The 18,453-nt window shown below is 42.7% G+C and overlaps 1 protein-coding gene and 1 long non-coding RNA gene across 15 annotated transcripts in view; one reads left to right on the top strand and one right to left on the bottom strand.

Annotated features, from left to right (window-relative positions):
• Positions 1 to 12,512, bottom strand: part of LOC101791401 (dual specificity protein phosphatase 13B) — a 26,823-nt gene extending 14,311 nt beyond the window's left edge. For 3 of the 7 annotated variants that reach the window (XR_003497890.3, XR_003497891.3, XM_005015720.6), the window contains exons 1-2: positions 12,055 to 12,512; positions 11,520 to 11,737 (exon numbers count right to left, since the gene is read on the bottom strand). Coding sequence is in view for 1 of the 7 variants with exons in the window: in XM_005015720.6 (XP_005015777.3) it covers positions 11,520 to 11,737; positions 12,055 to 12,512 (676 nt within the window). In the remaining 6 variants the exon portion in view is untranslated. Of the gene's footprint in view, positions 1 to 1,871; positions 2,088 to 3,857; positions 3,995 to 4,023; positions 4,179 to 11,519; positions 11,738 to 12,054 lie in introns of those variants that run through there. The other 4 variants (XM_013096003.5, XM_072039525.1, XM_072039524.1 and 1 more) reach the window with 4 other exon arrangements.
• The window catches only part of LOC106015797 (uncharacterized), a 39,913-nt gene extending 21,612 nt beyond the window's left edge, over positions 1 to 18,301 (top strand). Inside the window, exons 9-12 of one of the 8 annotated variants that reach the window (XR_011810015.1) lie at positions 3,878 to 4,001; positions 6,898 to 12,758; positions 12,882 to 12,964; positions 13,204 to 18,301. This is a non-coding gene — a long non-coding RNA (uncharacterized lncRNA). Of the gene's footprint in view, positions 1 to 3,877; positions 4,002 to 6,897 lie in introns of all 8 variants that reach the window. The other 7 variants (XR_011810016.1, XR_005266733.2, XR_005266728.2 and 4 more) reach the window with 7 other exon arrangements.
• Positions 18,302 to 18,453: the final 152 nt, after the last annotated feature.

Below are 18,453 nucleotides of genomic sequence, written 5' to 3'. Positions count from 1 at the left end.
GCAGTGGTGCTGAATGAGGTGATGAAGGGGCTGCACACATCTCTGTTCTTCCCTGGCCCAGCACTCCTGACCATTGCCCCAAGCAAGGGCTGCAATTCGGGTGGATCGCTCCTAACCTGAAAGGTCAAATCTGGTCTGAAATGCAGGAACCCAGAGCTGGATCAGCTCAGATGAGCCCTTTTCTCTTTTCCTTTTGCTGTCAGATGGAGGAAGGTGGCTAGTGGCTTGCTGACAAAAAGCGTGCTGCAGAGCTGAAGTGCATTCCTGTCATGGCTTACTAAATGCCTGTCCCACTTTCTGCATCCGTGGTGACAGCAGCCTGTACATGGGCCTGCTTATCATGACTGCCTTGTTTGCTGTGTCTTCCTAAGGTCATAAACAATTGCGATTACCAAATAACCCCATCTCATCCTTCTGTTAGCTTAAGCATCCAGTTGATGAATCGAAAACTGGGTGATGACCGGCAAGGGCTCTGCGGTTAAATACTCAATCTGCCTCTGCTAGCAGAGGTGTTGGCACGGCAGCGCGGCTCTCTTCACACGCATGCAGGCTGCCGTCTGGCCAGTTACAGCTCCTCCGCGCAGGATGCTGTGCCTTGACTTCACAGCTCCTCTGCATGGCTACACACTTTCACAGCACGACCTATTAGCACCAGCCCTCCCCGTTTGCAGAGAGTTGAAAGCATGCCACCTTTTTGGCACAGCAATGCGGTCTGCTACCCCTAGAGGTGGAAAAACAAAACAAAACAAAATAAAAACAACTCGGCCAAAGAGGGAATCCTGAAAAGAGAGCTAAGGTTACGGCTTTCTAAATGTTTATCTTCAGTCTGTATTTGATGTCTGGATAATAAGGTGACCGGGCTCTTACAGCAACCTGAGGCAGGATAAACAACTTGGAGGAAAGCAGTGGTTTTCCTGAGCTGCAGGACAGAGGATGTGCAGGGCCTCTCTCAGCCTTTGCGGCTGACAATTTTGCATGGTGTCTCTTGCAAAACCCTTCAAATCCAAGCTTTAGTTGTCTTTACAGCTGCATTTCTTGTTTCTAAAAGAAATGGATCTCCCTCCACACTGTTTGAATGTTCTCACACTGCTTTGGTTCATTCATTGTTTTCCTGAGTTTAGCTGTCTGTGAAAACAATAGAGGAAAACAATAAAATTATCTAAGACTTTTTTCTTATATGGGGGAAAGAGTTTTCAAAGGCAGAGGAGGGAGTCTATCAGGCTGTGCACCTAAGTACTATTTATGCCCTTGAATACATTTCACTTACAGTGCTTAATTGGTCTGTGAAAAGCCATTGCCAGAAGAGGTAACTGACCATTTTTATAGAGGGATCAATAACAAAAACACTCAGTGGTATTTTTCTAGAAATTAAAAATATAATAAAATAGAATTAAGAATTATGCAAAGAATATGTTTCAGGGCATAAACCAGCCTCTCCAGAAACTATGCAAATTCAGTTGGTGAAAACAACAGCAGCCACAATGAAATGAGTTGTATACGAAGAACTGAGATCTCAAATGTGATATTATGCAGAAGGTAAAGAGACTGTACTAGATAAGTAACAGCTCAATGTGTTATCAAGGGTGCACTTTGATTTTGATGAATGTTAAAAGAACCTTTAGCCTTGAAAATAAAGAGGATAATTTCTCTCTAGGCAATGGCTGCTCGTGAAAGTCATAAAATAAGAGCACTGGAGCCCTAATTTTATAGTGCTTTTTAAATGATTTTCAAATGGTCCAGCTGCTTTGTGCCACAATAACACGAGGCAGAGATATTTATGCCGGCGATAACAAGCATGCATCAGCCTGCCCGAGCTGCTCTCCACAGGCAGCCAGCATTAGGTGAAACACATATGGAAAACTGATACTTGCCAATGCGGATTGATCACAATTACACCGTGGTTGGGGTGATCCTGGGAAGCTGCTTTTTCCAACAGACAGCTCGACTGTTTTTCTTGTTTGCGTCTCGCTTGCAGAGCACAGGATGTACGCAGCTGGTGATTCTGCTTCTATTTTGACACTTGAGAACCTGCCAGTTACATACGCCTCCTAGGCCATGCCGTCCTTGGTAGGCACCTCTACGCAGGAGAGCTAACTCAGCCCGGGGTTGCACCACTGTTTTTTTTTGTGGGAGTTTCACCATGGATTGATTGTCCCCAGCACTGATGTTTCCAAGTTGCACTGGGTACATTTGTACAGAAATGTATACACACTGCAAACAAACTCAGTGCAAATGCTACGTAGTTCTGCTGAGATGCTGGAGTTGTCATCTGCAACTTTCCCCAGGTATTTTACTGCTGTCTCTAGGACTTCAGTCTGAAACTGTTTTTCCAGGGTCTGCCTTAAGATAAGAACTACCACAAGGTGGTGTAGCTTTGCTTGTTAATTTGCATTCATTTCAAAAATCTAATTAGCATTTTATCCTTTCACTCCCCTTTGCTTTGTGAGAAAGTGACAGAAGACAGGCTAACAAGAGAAGCTCTGAGCAAGCAGAGTAGGGTTGAAAGAGCAGTTTTTTTATGAAATATTACTGTAAAATTAAGGAACTCAACTCTTTATGTGTTCACTAGCACTGAAGACACATCGCAGCTTGCTTAAAGAGAATTTTGGTGGGAACAGGGCATTCTGAGAAAAGAGCTAATTTATGGCAATACACTGCTGTAAATCTCAGGTCCATAAAGCTAAGACTGAGCTGGACAGAGGACATGGTGAAATGAAGGTACCTCTGGGAAGTCCTTGGGAACTGAGCATCTATTGTCAGCAGGGAGGGAAAACTCTGTCCCCCATTTGGGTAACTTGTTGTCTGCTGGATTTCCACATTTTCCCCCCTTTTCATTTGATCATCCCAGTGCAGCAAAACAGGTTGCCATCATTTTAAGTCCAGGGATATTCTTAAAAGCTTTAACTTCAAACATGGGGCTGCTTTCTCTTGAAGTCAAGTTTTATGAGTCTTCAGAAACAGAGGAGACAGCAAACGGGGAGCATATTCTAGAGGTCTATCTAGCACGTTTGTTGTCTTCATTTAACCAAATGTTTGAGTAGTGACTGGGAAAACCCTCTGTCCCCTAAACAGAGGGGAAACATAGGTTTGATGCCAAAGCTTTAGGTCACGTTCCTTTCATCTTTATCTCATATTCAGATTGGCTGTCTGACATTCCTTCCTGTTACTTTGATCTTCTGTTTCATAAGAATTTACATAGGTGTATACCGTATGTATCTTAGTTCAATATCTAAGTCCTGCAGCTGTTTCAGGAATGCTCCTCTTGATGAAATTACTCAGTACCGGATAACTCCTTGGATAGCATTCCCAGAGAAAAGTGATGGAAGATCATAAGGTTAAGGTAGTACAAGGGAGGCAGATCTGCTTTTTCCAAGAATACAGTGAACCAAGATTTTCCTGCAAAATAAAAATGAATACATGTTGTGCTGTTCCAGGCTGCACAGAATAGTGCCATGCTCACAGATTGCATAAGCTGGTACTTCTGCCTTACCCACATCATCTCATTTCTTAGAGATCGAATTTACAGCTGCTGTGATAAAGTACCCTTCAGGGTATTACATTCATCTCTTTCATAAATCAAGAACCACTTTTTGTTACTAGAGATCTGAGTCCAGAAAAATAGGAAAACATATGGCATTAGGCTTTGTAAATGGCCAATTGGCATGTCTTTATAATAGCTGTTTGCGGATTTTGGCTGCTTCTCAAACCAGAAAGTAACATTTTGTGTGTTTTGTATTCTGATGAATCAATACAGAAAAACTCAAACAACAACAACAAAAAAAGTGTTTTTCAACTGGAAATTCGTCCTTCTCCCCACTCACTAAAATACAGCATTGTTCCCATTTCTACTTGCTTACTTTTTTCTCTTCTGTTACAGAAGATACACTCCGGTCATTGTAGTGGGCCATATGTGATGGACACTGACTTGGATGTAGTTTTGTGGACCACTCCTTATCTTTCAGGATGCTGCTATCCTCTCTCTAACCATGGAGACAATATCTGTAAGTAGATAATTAGGCTTACCCAGTGGTTGAATGAAGTATAGTTAATGCTTCTGAAGTAACCTGTGATTGCTTAACGCAAGTGCTGTGTTAGAGCAGTGGCTTACCACTGTTTGGCCTTGAGAATGTACTCAGAGGTGGTAGAGAAATGTGTGCCAAGGTGAAAGTCCTCTGCAGTTATTCCATAACAATGCCATTCCTGGCCACGGAATGTTTGGTCCCCTTTGCTTCCCTATGCAAAACGTGCAGCATTCAGTACACAAGGGACACCAAGCCCTCACAGGTCTTTCTTGCTTTGGGCTATGAAGCTGTGGAGAATCGTGTGTGAAAGCTTGTGACAAAAAGCAGCTCAATGTATCTTATTGCCTTGTAATCTCTTAGTCTGCAGAGCTTAGTGCCTACCACACTTAGAGACTTGCGTAGGAAACTGTAATGTAGTAAAAAGTAAAAGGTGGTGATTTCCAAATATACTCAAAATAGAAGTAGAAAACTTAGAGTATCCTGCCTATAACTTCCTGTAAATTTAACAAGTATTGCAGGCTCTATTTGACTACAGTCATTGGGAGTTACTGGCCCAAACATCTTGTAAAAATTGACTTCATGAGGTAGCTCAGGTCCTGCTACAATTGGACTTGAAGTACAATGCTGAAATGACACAGTCAGGTTTTAGTACAGCCTGTAACCCTTTTGTCTCAAACTTTGATTGTGTCACATTTCTTTGCTGGGGTGGTATTAATCTTGGTAATCTGGCTAAATTCCACTTGTTAAACCTGCCTATTTAAGATTCACTGTCAGGTTTGATTTCTGCAGGATATTTTACATCTTGTGCCCTGAGCTGCTTATTGTGCAGCACTTTTAAAAATATTTTACCTTTCAACCCAAAGGGTCTTGGCCTTGGCCTTTTGTATCAGCAGTGGCTGATGGCAGACAAATATTTAATAATCAGTTTGTTGACCACTTCAAAGTCCTCCAGGATGAAAGACATCATGTAAAGTCAGCCATGCCTACTTTATTTATAGTGTATATTATATAATGTTATAGTGTGTAGTATATAATGAATTATTGAACTCATTTAAAGAGGCCTCCCATCAAAATTCTGATAAAGTCATAAGGAAAAATGTCTTATAGAATACAGCTTTAATTCTAGATTGATCTTTAATTGCCTGGTAGCTCCTGAGGAGCTGCACATAACTGGTTCCACAGGAACAAGCAGTGACAGTTTATGGTACTGCTTTGGGTTATTTGGCACGAGCTGTGGCTCAAGTCCTGATCCTGGCACAGGTTTATTCAATTGCTGAAACAATCAACATTCTGTCAGAAATTTCAACTGAAAATCAGCTTATAATACAAACAGCAAATATTAGAGTACTTTATTATTATTATTTGAAAATCGCTGTTCTTTAATCACCAAATTGAGAAAGTGAAAAAAAATCATAGTTCAATTTTAAGGCCACTCAGAATCATGATTCTGCCTTGTGGTCTACATGTTAAACACTGCACCATTTAGGAAATGTATTTTTTTTCTTACTATTTTTTAAATAATACAAATGAATAAAGATAATTTTGATCCTCTTCTTAATCCATTTTAGTGTGTTTTGAAGGTTCTTCTTTAATGGGCAGTCATTTTGCTTTCTTCTATGCTAATCTTACGTCTATTTTAAGGCAACTAAATTTAACAACGCTAACTAAATAAAACAGCATATGTTAACAAGCACTACATTCCTCAGCCCTTCAGCCTCAAATAGCACTTATGTATTGCCCATGTGGAGCTCAGGCCACTCGTCACCCACGTGCTTCAATTCCACCTTGCAGCTGCTCAAAATACTTTGCAATTCCTGGGCAGAGGGAGCGCAGCTCAAAGCGTTCCTGGGCGGCTGGGTCCAACCACCTCCAGGCGCTGGTCCCTCGTTGGTGGCCACGCACAAATTTAGGCAGTGGAGTGCCTGCTGCTGCAGAGTCAGCAGGGGTGCCTTGCTGGAGTGTGCTCTTCACTTGATATTCCCAAGCAGGTGGCTGTCTCTAATTGTGGTACACGCGTGGATGCCTCCCGAGATGAGCTCAGTGTTGCATCCCCAATGGAATGGGAACAGCCACAGGAAAACAAAACCCAAAACAAATAAACCAAAAAACACCTCCCCCCAGAAGCAGTAGTGCTGTGCTTGCCAGCACAGAGCACTCCCCATGAAAGAAATGTCAATGAATGCAGCCAAGACGCAGTCCCCAGTGCCTCGTGCTAACCAGTTCTATTAATAAGCTACTGGGAAACAGGGGACAGCTCATCTTAAGGGCGAGTTCAAAATAAAGACCAGGAGAGCAGCTGTCCTGGGCCTCACCACAGTCCATCGAGTTTGACTGTGGCTGTAAGCTGAGACTCATAGAAAATGAGACCAGGCAAGTATGAGATATACTGCTTTCTAATACTGTCCCGGCTTCCAGCTGGCTGCAGCTCAGGAGCTTCCAGGTCTGGTCACAGTTTCTGTGTATTTGGTAACCCTGAGGGGATTGCTGTTCCTTAAATGTTCCCAGTTACTCCTTAAATTTTTTTAGGCTTCTACTCCCTGCAGCATCCTGGGGCACGGCATCACACAGCACACCTAACCCCCTTCCTCCAGTTCCCAGCTTGGCTTCTGCTGACTTTATCTGTTACCTTCAGCTCTTCTATTTGAGAATAAGGGAAACTTCCACTGGAATTCTGCATGCCTCCCTTCAGGGGATGCTGTGATTTTGTAACTGCTTTAAGCTGATTTAGGTTCCTTTCACCATGCCCTCTGCTCTCAGCCACCCACCCACAGCCTCCATTGAGCTGGCACTAAGCCTCATGACCCACTTGGTAAGGTGGATCAGGAATTGAATTTAGCTGAAAATTGCTTTCAAAAACCAAAAAAATTTGTTACAGGAGCGTGCATCTGAGCCTGGGCAGGAAGTCCTGTGTACCTGTTTGCTTCAGGGGAGATGGAAGGTAAGCAGCTCCTCGTCAGGCTGGGTCCCCAGCATTGATGGTTCCTTCAGGGTTATGGGAAACTACAGGGGCACCTTGGGTGAACCTGGGTGCTTTGGTTCAGCAGGTTCAACTTATCTTCAGCTACTGAAGCATCTTCCCAAGTGGGATTCTCCCTCAATGAGGAGTTAATGTTCAGTGCATCGTGCATCTCTCCTGCATCGTGCAGCCCCTGTTGTCGTGTGCATATTCTAAACAAAGTGCCACTGGTGAGGCAGTGTTTTGCTTTTATTTTGGCTCCTCAGCTTAACTTGCCAAACCAATATTCAAAATACAAGTTTTTTGGCTGATAAAGGAAAACAGGGAAGTACTAATGTTGTGTCACATCACGACCTGAGCTATGGATAATGTAAGGGACTGGTGAGGTCTCTTTTCCTCCTAGCAAGTCAAAGCAGTGTTTGCTGTTTCAAGAAGTTACAGGACTAATTTTACAGCTTTTACATATGTTGAAGGGAATCTTTTTCCCTGCGCAGAGCTGGAGCCAAAGGTGCACAGTATATAAAGAAGGGAGCAATATTGCAGGCAGGAAATTTAGGCAACACAACCTCTGCAGATTAAAAACACTTCTGTGATTTACCACTGCCCTTGAAAAGAGTTTCTAACTATTTTTTTCTATCCACTGGGGTAAGTAAGTCTTGCTGTACAAAATCACTACCGTGTCCCTGATGGAATGGATGCTATACTGGCTCAACTTCGGTCTACAGTTCTGTACCCCTTGTGAAACAAAATTCTCAAAGGAGGAGTAGTATCTAAGAGAGCAGGTACTAATTTACAACAAGAGCAGCTTTCACAGCTGTGGCTTTGTGGGACAGATGTTCAGGGGCATGCAAAGCATTATCCTGATGGGAGGTTCCATCAATCTTGCTCACACGTGTCTAATTTTGCCCAGCCTAAAGCCATTAAGATGCATTATTTCACTCACATCAATTCCAGACTTTTCAGTGCCATGTCTTCAAAAGGCTTCAAGACTGAAATCTACTGTAATGTGAATGAAGTATAAATTACAATGAAATATTAACTCGTGTAAATCCTTATTAATGCTAATGGAGATCTTCAAAGCAAACCCAGCTCCTCCTCCGCTGCTCTGCTACTTTGTGAGGTATAAAGATTGTGCTAGCACTGTTGGGTTTTAAATGTGATTTTCTATTTGATCTTTTTATGTTACAAAATTTTCTCTTTGTTGCCAGTGGAGCTCTTTGGCAAGATTTAGGAAAATCTGAACAGACAGTCAAATAGACCTCTAAAAGGATCTTAAATATGCTTATTTTGCTATGTGTACATTGAAATAGGGATTTCTACATTCCCATAAGCACTAGGCCAAATCAGCATCTGTGTCTCAGCCTGTCCAAGAATTAAGGGTGATAGGTGTGGGAAGGAGGTCTGGGAAGGAAGAACAACAACCCACAAGTCACCACCATTTAAGTTTTGTAATAACTTTGCAAGCCGTCTCCAGCAGAGAGGCAATGATGAGGCCTGATGCTTCAAGCAAGCAGAAATGTATTTACTCAATCTGGCAGAGAAAGTTTATAAGGTCATCTAATCAATAAATCAACCTAGTAGCAAAGGGCAAAAATAGATTTGATTATTGCTTCATGGTTCACCACAAGGTAACAAGGTAATTTTCAGGGAGAATGGTAGCATGAATTTCAAATGCAGTTTCTGTATTAAAAATTGTGTTGGTTTAAGTAACTGATTAACTGGTCATAGGAAAAGTGACAACCTCTAAACAACCTAAAACTAATTTGTATCAATTAAGCCGAGCTATTTATTTAAGCTAACTCAGTTCCCTGCTGAATTTAGAAAATAGCAATGTAAGATGGGCCTAAATCAAATTAAGGGCATGCAGGCAGGCAGGGAGTCTGTCAGTCTGGTTTTTTAGGCTTATTCTAAGTTGAAGCTTTGAAATCTGGAACATAGACAAGATACCACATTCAGGTGTCAGCACCGTTACGCAGAGATGGATGGAAAGCAATACTTGGATTTCCTGGATCTTTGACACTTTCTTTCTCTGGACTAATCCTTTGTGAAGGAAGAGGCCAGAGAGAGCAGATAATATTTAGGCTTAAACCTGAGAAGTTGAAAGGAACAGGATAAATGCAGGAGGACTGGCAGAGGAGGAAGATGTTCTTGCTCAGGTTCAAGCTGCTGGTGTGCCGGAGGAGTTGCCGGCCATGGAGCTCAGCAATTCCCTTGCAGACTGAGGGGTAAGGAGCAGAGAGATGGTGCAAAATAAGCACTTCACATATTAAAACCAAAATTATTCCTTATACACGTCTTTTATGGATTTAACATCCACAGGCCCTTAGCATAATCTGCATTTATTGTGGGCAAGAGCTTGGAAACACACAGTGGGGAACAGGCAAACACATGCCAGTAGCTCCTCAGTAATGACGAATGCCCGGGTTCCTACCTGATGTTAAACCAAAAATGATTCAAAGCCACTTACACAAAACTGATGAATTTACACTTACAAAATACCTTGAAAATCTGTCTTCTTTTTTAATGTCTTCAATATAGTACATAATATACAGTATCTTGTTGAAAACATATTTACACAAGAAAAGGCTTGTGGGTTTGCTGACCCTGAGACTGCATAGGGAGCTGTGCAGAGGAAGTTTATTCTGTTGGTGTGGGTGTTCAGGCTGCCACAGCTTTCTGTGGCACTGCAACACTGAGGAGACCGGCGGAAGAGGAAGGTGTCTGCAGCAGTGCTTGGGCTTCTGACCAATTGCCCTCATCACACCACCAGGCCTGCAACACGACAAGCTTTTCATATGAAAACTACAACCAAACTGAAGGTCATTTTACACTCTTTAGTAAAGGGGACTCAAACATACTGTACCGCTAGATGCAATTATTGAACTTGTCTCTGGTATTAGCACAAGTGGGGAACAACCTCAGTCCATCCTAACTGCTCCAGGGGAGTCATTTGGTAGTACCACGCTGGGCGCAGGAGCTCTGCAGCATGTGGTACTTATGGGGCTGATGTTGGCAGTGCTCGTCTACGAGGAACTGAGCCACCAAAATTGATCCATTGGCAGTTCTGTTGATTTTTTTTTTTCTTTGATGGGTTCCATAACTCTTAATTCTTTCAGTATGCACTGATCATGGGAAGTATTGTAGGCACATTGATTATGAAGGCTGAAAATCTGAATGCAAAGGGATTTGCCCTTTCAGCAGCCCTTCTTTTGCCGTAGCTGAACATCCAGATTTCGCAGGTGTTTCAGAAAGCCACGATTGGGTGAAATCCATCGATGTTCCTTCACTGTTTTGATGGCTTCAATCAATGGGAGGTGGTGATTTATCATGAGATATGCTAGGACAAGGGAAGCTGACCTGCTTACTCCAACTGCACAATGTACCAAAATTTTAGCTGGTCAAAAAAGGGGAAAAAAAAAAGGCAAATTATAACCATAAAGGTGAAGTAGCACAGAGGATGAAGTTGAATTTAAAGGGAAGACAAACCCCTCCTGTATTCTCCAGCGTGGTCAGAGCAACACAGCAAACAATTTATTTTCTACCCTTTCAATAGACCGCATGAACTGCTAACAGTAAAGTCTAATTTGTAACTGTTCCAGCAACTTGAATGAGCAGTGCCATGAGGTCACAACCTGATTTCAGAAACACTGGTAAATCAAAGAAAACCCTGTGGAAGCACTGATGTTGTTCTGTTGTGAACAAGAGGAAAACCAGACCCATTGCTTTCAGAGGGGCTCACTAAGGTGAAGAAGAATGCTACAATATGGCCTGAAAGGATGGCACTAACACATTAGCCACCAAGAAAAATGACTGGCCTAGTACTATTGCATAATAAGGCAATTTGCTGTGGCTGTATTTCTTTTTTGAAGGCTGAGCGTGTGAGACAGACTGAGGTAGATCCATTAATGCCAGTTTACTCATGCTAAGGAATAATCTTTTATGTAATAGATGCTAATTAGTATTTTATAGCACCAGTGCCAAGACGCTCAATCTCTTGTGCAACGTGTCATAAATCTCCTTGGGTAAAGGTGCGTCTCCTGCTAAGTCGCATGCTCTGCAGGCCCTATTCACACAGGGTGAACATCTGCAGCGTATGGGCCTCTTCACATGTCGTGTAGCTGGAGAAATCAGGACTTGTGACTCTATTCATGTGTTCTTACAAATACAGTTGTCACAAGAGGATCTCAGAAGACTAGACCAGATAAAATTGTGTCCATATCAAATGCGTGTTTTTTTCTTTTCCTTGTTTGAATAAGCCTTTCTTTCCAGATATTTTTCCCTCTCCTCCTTGTCCTCTCCTCCTCAGTCTCTCTTGTTCACTGTCCATCCTTTTTCTCACGTCAACTTTTTGCAGTCTTCCTTGATCTTTGGGACCAAGCTAGAGCTATGCGTGTGCTCAGCACGCCCTCCCCTCACCACCCACCAGGCAGGTGACCAGCAGTCCGCACACTGACTCATCCACCACTGAGCTTGTGGACCTGACCAGTTAGTTACAAGAGGCTGCCAACACATCTAAACTGTGAACAGTGATAATTTCATACCTCCTGGCGTGTTCAAGGCTTTGTGGATAAATTCTGCCGCAGAGTAAAAGAACTGGCTTATATCAAAGCTGGGGAGGTCGTGGGCTGGTACACCATAATAATCAATGGTAGCTCCGTAATAGTCCTGGCCTCCGTGGCTGTACGCTGTGCCGTGGGCAGCGTTTAAAACATGGGTAACGCCCATCTTCCACAGAATAAATCTGTTGTGAGCTGTTACTCTGAGGAAAAGGCCAACACAAACAAATCAAGATGGGTACAGAGATATTCAGAGGGCAGGAACAGTCCTGCGATTGCATCTCCCAAGCCATGTGCTGGCACATAAGCCAGCGCATTGTTCCCGAGGGTTAACAAAGAAGCAAGTATGCACTCAGTCATAATTTTATCTCAGAAACTTTGCTGTCTGCAGTCTAAATGACATTAGTCAGCAAAACCAAGAGCTACCTAATGCCTGACCGATTAGGGATAATAACAGACTGAAGAGACAGAGCGTACAGCGTGGCGTTAGAGCAAAGTCAGTCCGTGCAGCTTTACTTACAGGTCTCCCAAGAAGAGATTAGGCCATACTTCGTCGACGTGGTTACAGGAGGGCCGCCCGGTACTGAGGAGCTGCTCCAGTTCTTTGAGGGAGGGGACGTCTCCTGTGCATGGCTCGAGGCCCGGGGGGCCCAGTGCCTCTGCCCCGGACATGCGAGAGCCAGGGCGAGACCCGCTCCCGGCAGCCAGAGGCACCGAGCTGGGCGCTGGGGAGCTGCCAGCACCCGTAGCAGTCACGGGGCACCAGGAGATGGGCTGGGGCAGGTGCTGGGCCGCAGCTCCTGACACTGTGCCCACGCTGCAACATCCCCGAGCCCCCTCCCCAGGGCTTGGCCTGGTAGGCACGGGCAGTAGAAACAGACGCCCGAACCTAATCGTGCCTTGCTGGTTCCAGTCTGCTCCCTGCTGTTCGTCCCCAGACCCAGTCCTTGAGTCCCCAGCCTGCAGGACACCCACCATCTACCCAGAGATGTCCAGGATGGCCCTCAGGGGTGTCCTCAGTGCTGCAGCAGCAGCCAGCAAGGTCTGACTGTTCATCACAAAGCCATAAAAGTCCTGATAAAGTTAAAATGCAAACCTGTCTGGGGCAAGATGCATGGCAGCTATCTCACAGTAACTCAGTGGCATTTAAAAGTGTAGCTGCTGAAGGGCTGGGAATGCATTGATGTGTTCTTTCAATGTGGTCACCAGGAAGCTAAACACCAGGTGGGTTACGACATCTTGCCTATCACCAGTAATCTAGAGAAATGTTATTTCTTGAAGGTACTGTTTTTTCACTAAATGGAAGAATCCAAGGCTGTTTGTTATGTTTAGTCTTTTATATTGCAGTTGCTGCTTTCATCAGTGCATTAATATAACAACATGCCACACGTTGTACCATGCCTTCCTGTGCTGAAGACAGAGCCAAGAACGTGAGTGTAATGGTTGTCAGGTGAAACTTGTAAGCCTCTGCATTAGTTTATATAACAAGATCTGGAATTCGTAGCTTGGAGGTTTAGTGTGTTAAACTGTCGTATTAGTGGATCCTTGTAGGGATGCTAGTGCTTGTGCTCCTGGCCTGCAGGCTGTGTGACTCCTGGCAGGGGTCTGAAAAACTGCAATGAAGCCCGTGGGCAAAACGCGTGAAATGCTGATGTTCTTCCTTTGTAAGCCTGGCAGCTAATATGAAGCTCCTCTACCAAAGCAGTCCAGAAGACACGGTGCTCACAGAAGAGAAGCTTGGTGCTGCTTCCCTCCTCCATGTTGAAAAAGGGTGGTGAACAGTAGTGAAGCCTTGGTAAGGGCTGACACACCTTTATTCCACATGCATTGCTTTACTGTGATGGAGAGAGGGATTATTTTATTTTATTGAAAGATGTATCATAGAGAGCAATTTGAAATTGAGTATCAATGTCTGGACTAATTAACTGTGCTTAAGAGCACTCTGGATGATAGCTGGCCTGATTTAGCAGAGGAGAGGACTGCAAAAGTGGTTAAAGTTATACTTAAGGCATGTGTTCTTTACATGTTACTTTGGTCTGATTTGCTCTTGTTTCTTTCTTTCAGCAAAACAGCTTTTTAAGCTGACTGATTTGTGTTCATGAAGCAAGGAATTTACTGACCCAGCAGGTGAAAACTGTTTAGTTCAGTCTTCTCAGGTTCCTGGGTGGAGGCTCAAGTTGAGGTTTCACTAGCAGTTTTGCTAATGCAAACCCAGCCCTTTTGTTCCCAATCAAGTTATGTCAGAAAGGTAATGCCTTTGTTTTATTCTGGCCCTTTTCAGCATTAAAACTTTTATTGGCCTCTACCTCGAATGCACTGGCTAAGAGCTCAGTGGTACAAAAGCTGATGAGCAGAAAAATGTGACCTCCAGAAAAATGATCTCTAAACACTGTGTGCCTGCAACATTGATATGGCATAAGGCCAGCTGCTTCAAAACAGTGTGACTCTATCAAAACTCTGGCCTTCCACCCTTAGCACCCTCTAAACCTTTAATAGCTCTGTGAACATGACTTCGGTGCAGCTGTGTTACTGACTTTTTCTTGCCAAGAGCTGTCATTGAAAGACGCAGGAGGCAGAGATCTGCTTTTTGGACAAGCTCCCTTACTAACACATAGGATGTAACCTTGCTGAAGGGGCAACCATTTCTTCCTGTTCACTGTGCACACTCTTGCCTGCTGTTCTGCCCTTGGCACTGGGCTTGGGTGGTTGTGGGATATTCTTCTCTTCCCATGTAGTCACATAGAATTTAGCCATCAGGTCTGTGGGCTGGCACAGGACTATCAAGCTCTATTTTACTGGGATGTGTGTTGGCATGAAACACTCAAGAGGCTGGAGATCCTTCTCAGCAGAAGTACCAATACTCCTAAGAAAAACTAAAGGCTTCTGGTAAAGTTATTGTGATAGCATGCAGGAAAAGGCCACAATTCTCTTTGTGAAGAATTGTTGTAGTTTAGTTCATATAAAAGCAGCCTCAATGCAAATGATTACAAACAAACAAACAAACAAAAACACTAAGGAAAACATTAACTTAATTTTGTCCTAAAATTTGGCAGCAGATTCCTTCCAGGTGTAATCTCTTGTCCAGGTGGGTTTCACTGTCTACAGCTTTGCTTCTTTCACGGCCCTTTTCAAGTGGCTCAGAACAGATGTGAAAAGCAACAAACTTGGATACCGAACAGAGAAGAAACTAGAAACTAGCTTTCTCTGCATTAGGGGCTTTCTGAGGTACCAAGGATTCCTACATTCTGCTGACTGTTGGGACAGGGAGCCAAACACCTGTGCAATTATGTGTGATCTTACAAATAGCTGCTGTTTCAGCTGGAATTAATGCATGGTTAGCTACACCTAACAGAAGGCATCCTTTTAATTGTTTGACTATGCCTTTGTGATTATTTTGTAGGTAGTACTCGGTGCAGTAATCCAAATCAAACATTCCCTGGCTAATAATGTAATAGGTGGCACCAGTGTAAACAGCCATGGAGTGCTTTACTAGTGTGCAGCATGGCACTACCAGGAAAATTTGAACTGGTCAAAAATAGGGCATGCACAGAGTCTCTCCTACTGAAAATGCTGCTATTAGTCCCACCTGATGCCACATCTGTGACACCTCTCTCTCTCCAGTGAAAACTGGTGCCAATTCTTTCATGTATTCTAAAGGAAGAAAACTTTTGATAGTAGAAATGCTACAACACAGAAGTTCAGCTAGTGTAAACAAATATGACTATCTAGATACATTCATCTCCACCATCAAAAGATTTACTCATTTCACTCATCACCCTGTTTTCAGGATTTGTTTTCTGGGATGGTTAACTATTGAAGAAGAATGGAACTGATTGAATCCTGGTACATTTAGTTCAATGTTAAGTGAAACAGGATTTTCTGGTGTTCTACAACATGAATCTGCTTGTAACCTATGGAACAATTCCGTCTGCTTAGCACATGGCATTCAGTCTGTTGTTTTTCTGCTGTAACAAGTTCATCTTCTGCCTTGAAAAACAATTATGCTTGATGAATTTGATTAGTTCTTAGCCATTCAGTCCAATTTTCTTCCTTTATGGGAGTAAGAGAGTTAAAGGTAAAAATAGATGCTTGAAAGTTCACACATGACTGATCTGAGTATGCTTCAACACAAGTACAGATGATAAGGCACAACCTGGTCTGTACAAAGAGATCACCAAAAAGAAAAAAACATGATGTAGATCAATTAGCACCTCTAGCTAAAGATCCCCCCCCCCCCCCCCCGCTTGCCATGCTGCATTCTTTGCTTGAAGAGAATTTTTATAGGCAATTTGTTCTCTATTCCCCCAGGGCTTTTCTTTCCTTAATAGTCTTTAGATTTATTGGAGAGAGATTGATTATTTCAAATTATTGAATACGAACACCATTATTTAATGACAAAGACTGTTTCAAAAAAACCCAACACCCCATTACATTCACACATCTCATTTTCCTGTGCTATATGTAATATATTGTAATTGGACCTAGTTGGGAAACTTCAATAAAATTTTTCTTTCTTTTTGTTATTAAATGTCAGCCTGAACATTGAATCAATATAACTGTGTAAATTGAATAAATTGTTTTCAATCTAAAGATGCACACAGTATAATTACGTACTTTAAAGAGTTTTTTTTTTTTTCTTGGCAATCTGCAGGGATTTTAAAAATATCAGTAGCGTATCATTTGTCATAAATTCTAAGACTGACATGTCAGCATTGGCTCTGCCTGTCAAACTTAGATCGATGCATTTGTGTCACATAGCATGAAGTGACATCACTCACAGTGATGGAATGAGGTTTATCAGAAACTTCTGTTATATAAAGCACAAATTATTTAGATAATTCACCCTTTTAAATGGCATCAGATGTTAGTAAGGAAAAGTAGTTTTCAGTTTTGAAGCACAGCGACTAAGCAGCTATTAAATGTGCACTTCTACTTAAGAGTTACAAGTTTTAAATTGTGCTCTTTATTACTTTTCTGCATAAGCTAATTTGGTCGTTTTGAAAATATTTGTAACGTGATGAAACTAGATGCCAGAAAAATGCCATTAGCAGAGACAACTTCAGATGGAAACTATAAGCAGTGTAGGGGAATAGGATAAGAAGCCTTTGGCTTGTGCTTTTTTTTTTTCCTTTGTGCAATCCAATGAGCTTGTGAATTCTAGTGAATACTTAAATTTTTAAAAAGGAGGAATAAAAAAGCCACAGTACTCTGAATAAAGCAGCACTTTTCTGGCACCTTCCATATTAAAAAAAAAAAAAAAAGGATGACTGCTAGTAATTTTGAATACACTCTGAATGTGGACTTACAGTAAGAAAAATTGCTTCGACTTTCAGCCTGCTTTATTAGTGGCTTATCTTCAGGTCTCTTGGATTTTTTTGTCTGTTTTTTGTTTTTGTTTTCCAAATTCATGCTTACGTGATCTACAGTGCACTGGTATATTTGGACTTGTCAGTTTTTCATCTAATTTGTGTGGAGGGAAAGAAAAGAAACATCGAGAGGACAGAAACAGCTTTTCCTTCCGACACTGATTGCAGAGGCTACCAGATTGGGCAAAGAAGGAGGAACTTTGCCTCAAACTTCAACACTCATTTGGGAAGAAACACATTGTTTCATGTAAAAAATAAAAGCTAGGTGGCATGGACAGCTCAAAGAGGCATCTTTGAACCAGTATCAGGGCAACATAATAATGAGCAGAAGTTCTTACAGCTGGTGTCTATTCTGCCTAGCCAGTGCTTCATCTGTTTAAAATGGCTATGTTCCATTACAGCTGAGACTGAACAATCTTGGGTAGCTGAGTTAGACTGCTCAGTGGCTTGACAACTTGGTGTAGCTGTGAAGCATTTTGAAATACAAAATTTCCTTTTGTTTCACTGTGATTGCACAGGCGTAAGGATTGCAAAAGATCCCCTTTTCCCTCTCAAAAGAGTATGAGGCCAAATTCTCTGAAAAAGCTAGGCTTATTAATGTAATGAAGTTACTTGCACCTGAGCTTTTTTACTTCAAAGGAAGCAACAATTTGGGAGACTTGTATTGGACCTCATAGCCACTACATCATTGATACAGAAATTTCTGTATGTTCTTCAGGCTGCTGCGGCAAAGGGCTGACTGCTAAGGCAGCCAGCTGATAGACAAAATAAATTTATTTCTGGAATCACTTATTTCTATCTTTTCCGTCCCCTTCTATCCCTTCCATTTGTATTATTTATAGGTTGTGGAGCACCTGCAGTTACAGTGCCTGGGTGAGGCTTTCATAAGTCACTTGTGCTGTTCGCATCTGTGCTCCGGATCACCTTGGAGAAACGCCTGAGTGCTGTCAGCCAGCTGCTGGCGTTCAGATTTATTTCCTCTGCAGACATCGGAGAAGAATAATTGTGCAGAAATGGTGCTTCTGAAGACAGAAATGTTTTGGAAGAGTTTATTTATTTGGAAATAGAGCTTTGTGTAAGGGTCCTGCAAGTCTTCTCAGGTGTTATTTTCCATGTATGCCTTCAAAGGAAGGGGGGGGGCGGTATGTTCATGGACTATTCAAGTGTATTTTTTTCTTTGAATGTTATAACTGTATGTTTGTAAGCTTCATTAAAAAGTGAATGGCGATTCTGTTTAGCGTGGAGTAAAGTCAGTGACAATTCTGGTTAGCGCGGTGAAAAGCTTTCATCTTTCTCTCATCCAGGCCCTACTAAGGTACTTCCATGTGATAGACTGTGCTGGGTAAAAATGTATACTAATGTGCATTCCTACAGCGCATTTTGCACCCTCTCGTGGATTCAGACGTGCTCTGTTATCAGACAAGCTCCAAGCTGCGCTTCTCTTCGGCTCCGCTGCTGGGCCGGGGAAGGTCTGGCCGGCCTGGCGAGGCGCTGCCCGCCTCCTCCACCCTCCCGCTCCCCAGGAGCCGAGGTCGCCCCTGGGTGCCTCGGGC

The sequence above is a fragment of the Anas platyrhynchos genome, chromosome 6 (genome assembly GCF_047663525.1).
Source record: "Anas platyrhynchos isolate ZD024472 breed Pekin duck chromosome 6, IASCAAS_PekinDuck_T2T, whole genome shotgun sequence".
Taxonomy (NCBI): Eukaryota; Metazoa; Chordata; class Aves; order Anseriformes; family Anatidae; genus Anas; species Anas platyrhynchos.
This window is presented reverse-complemented; position numbering and strand designations above follow the sequence as displayed.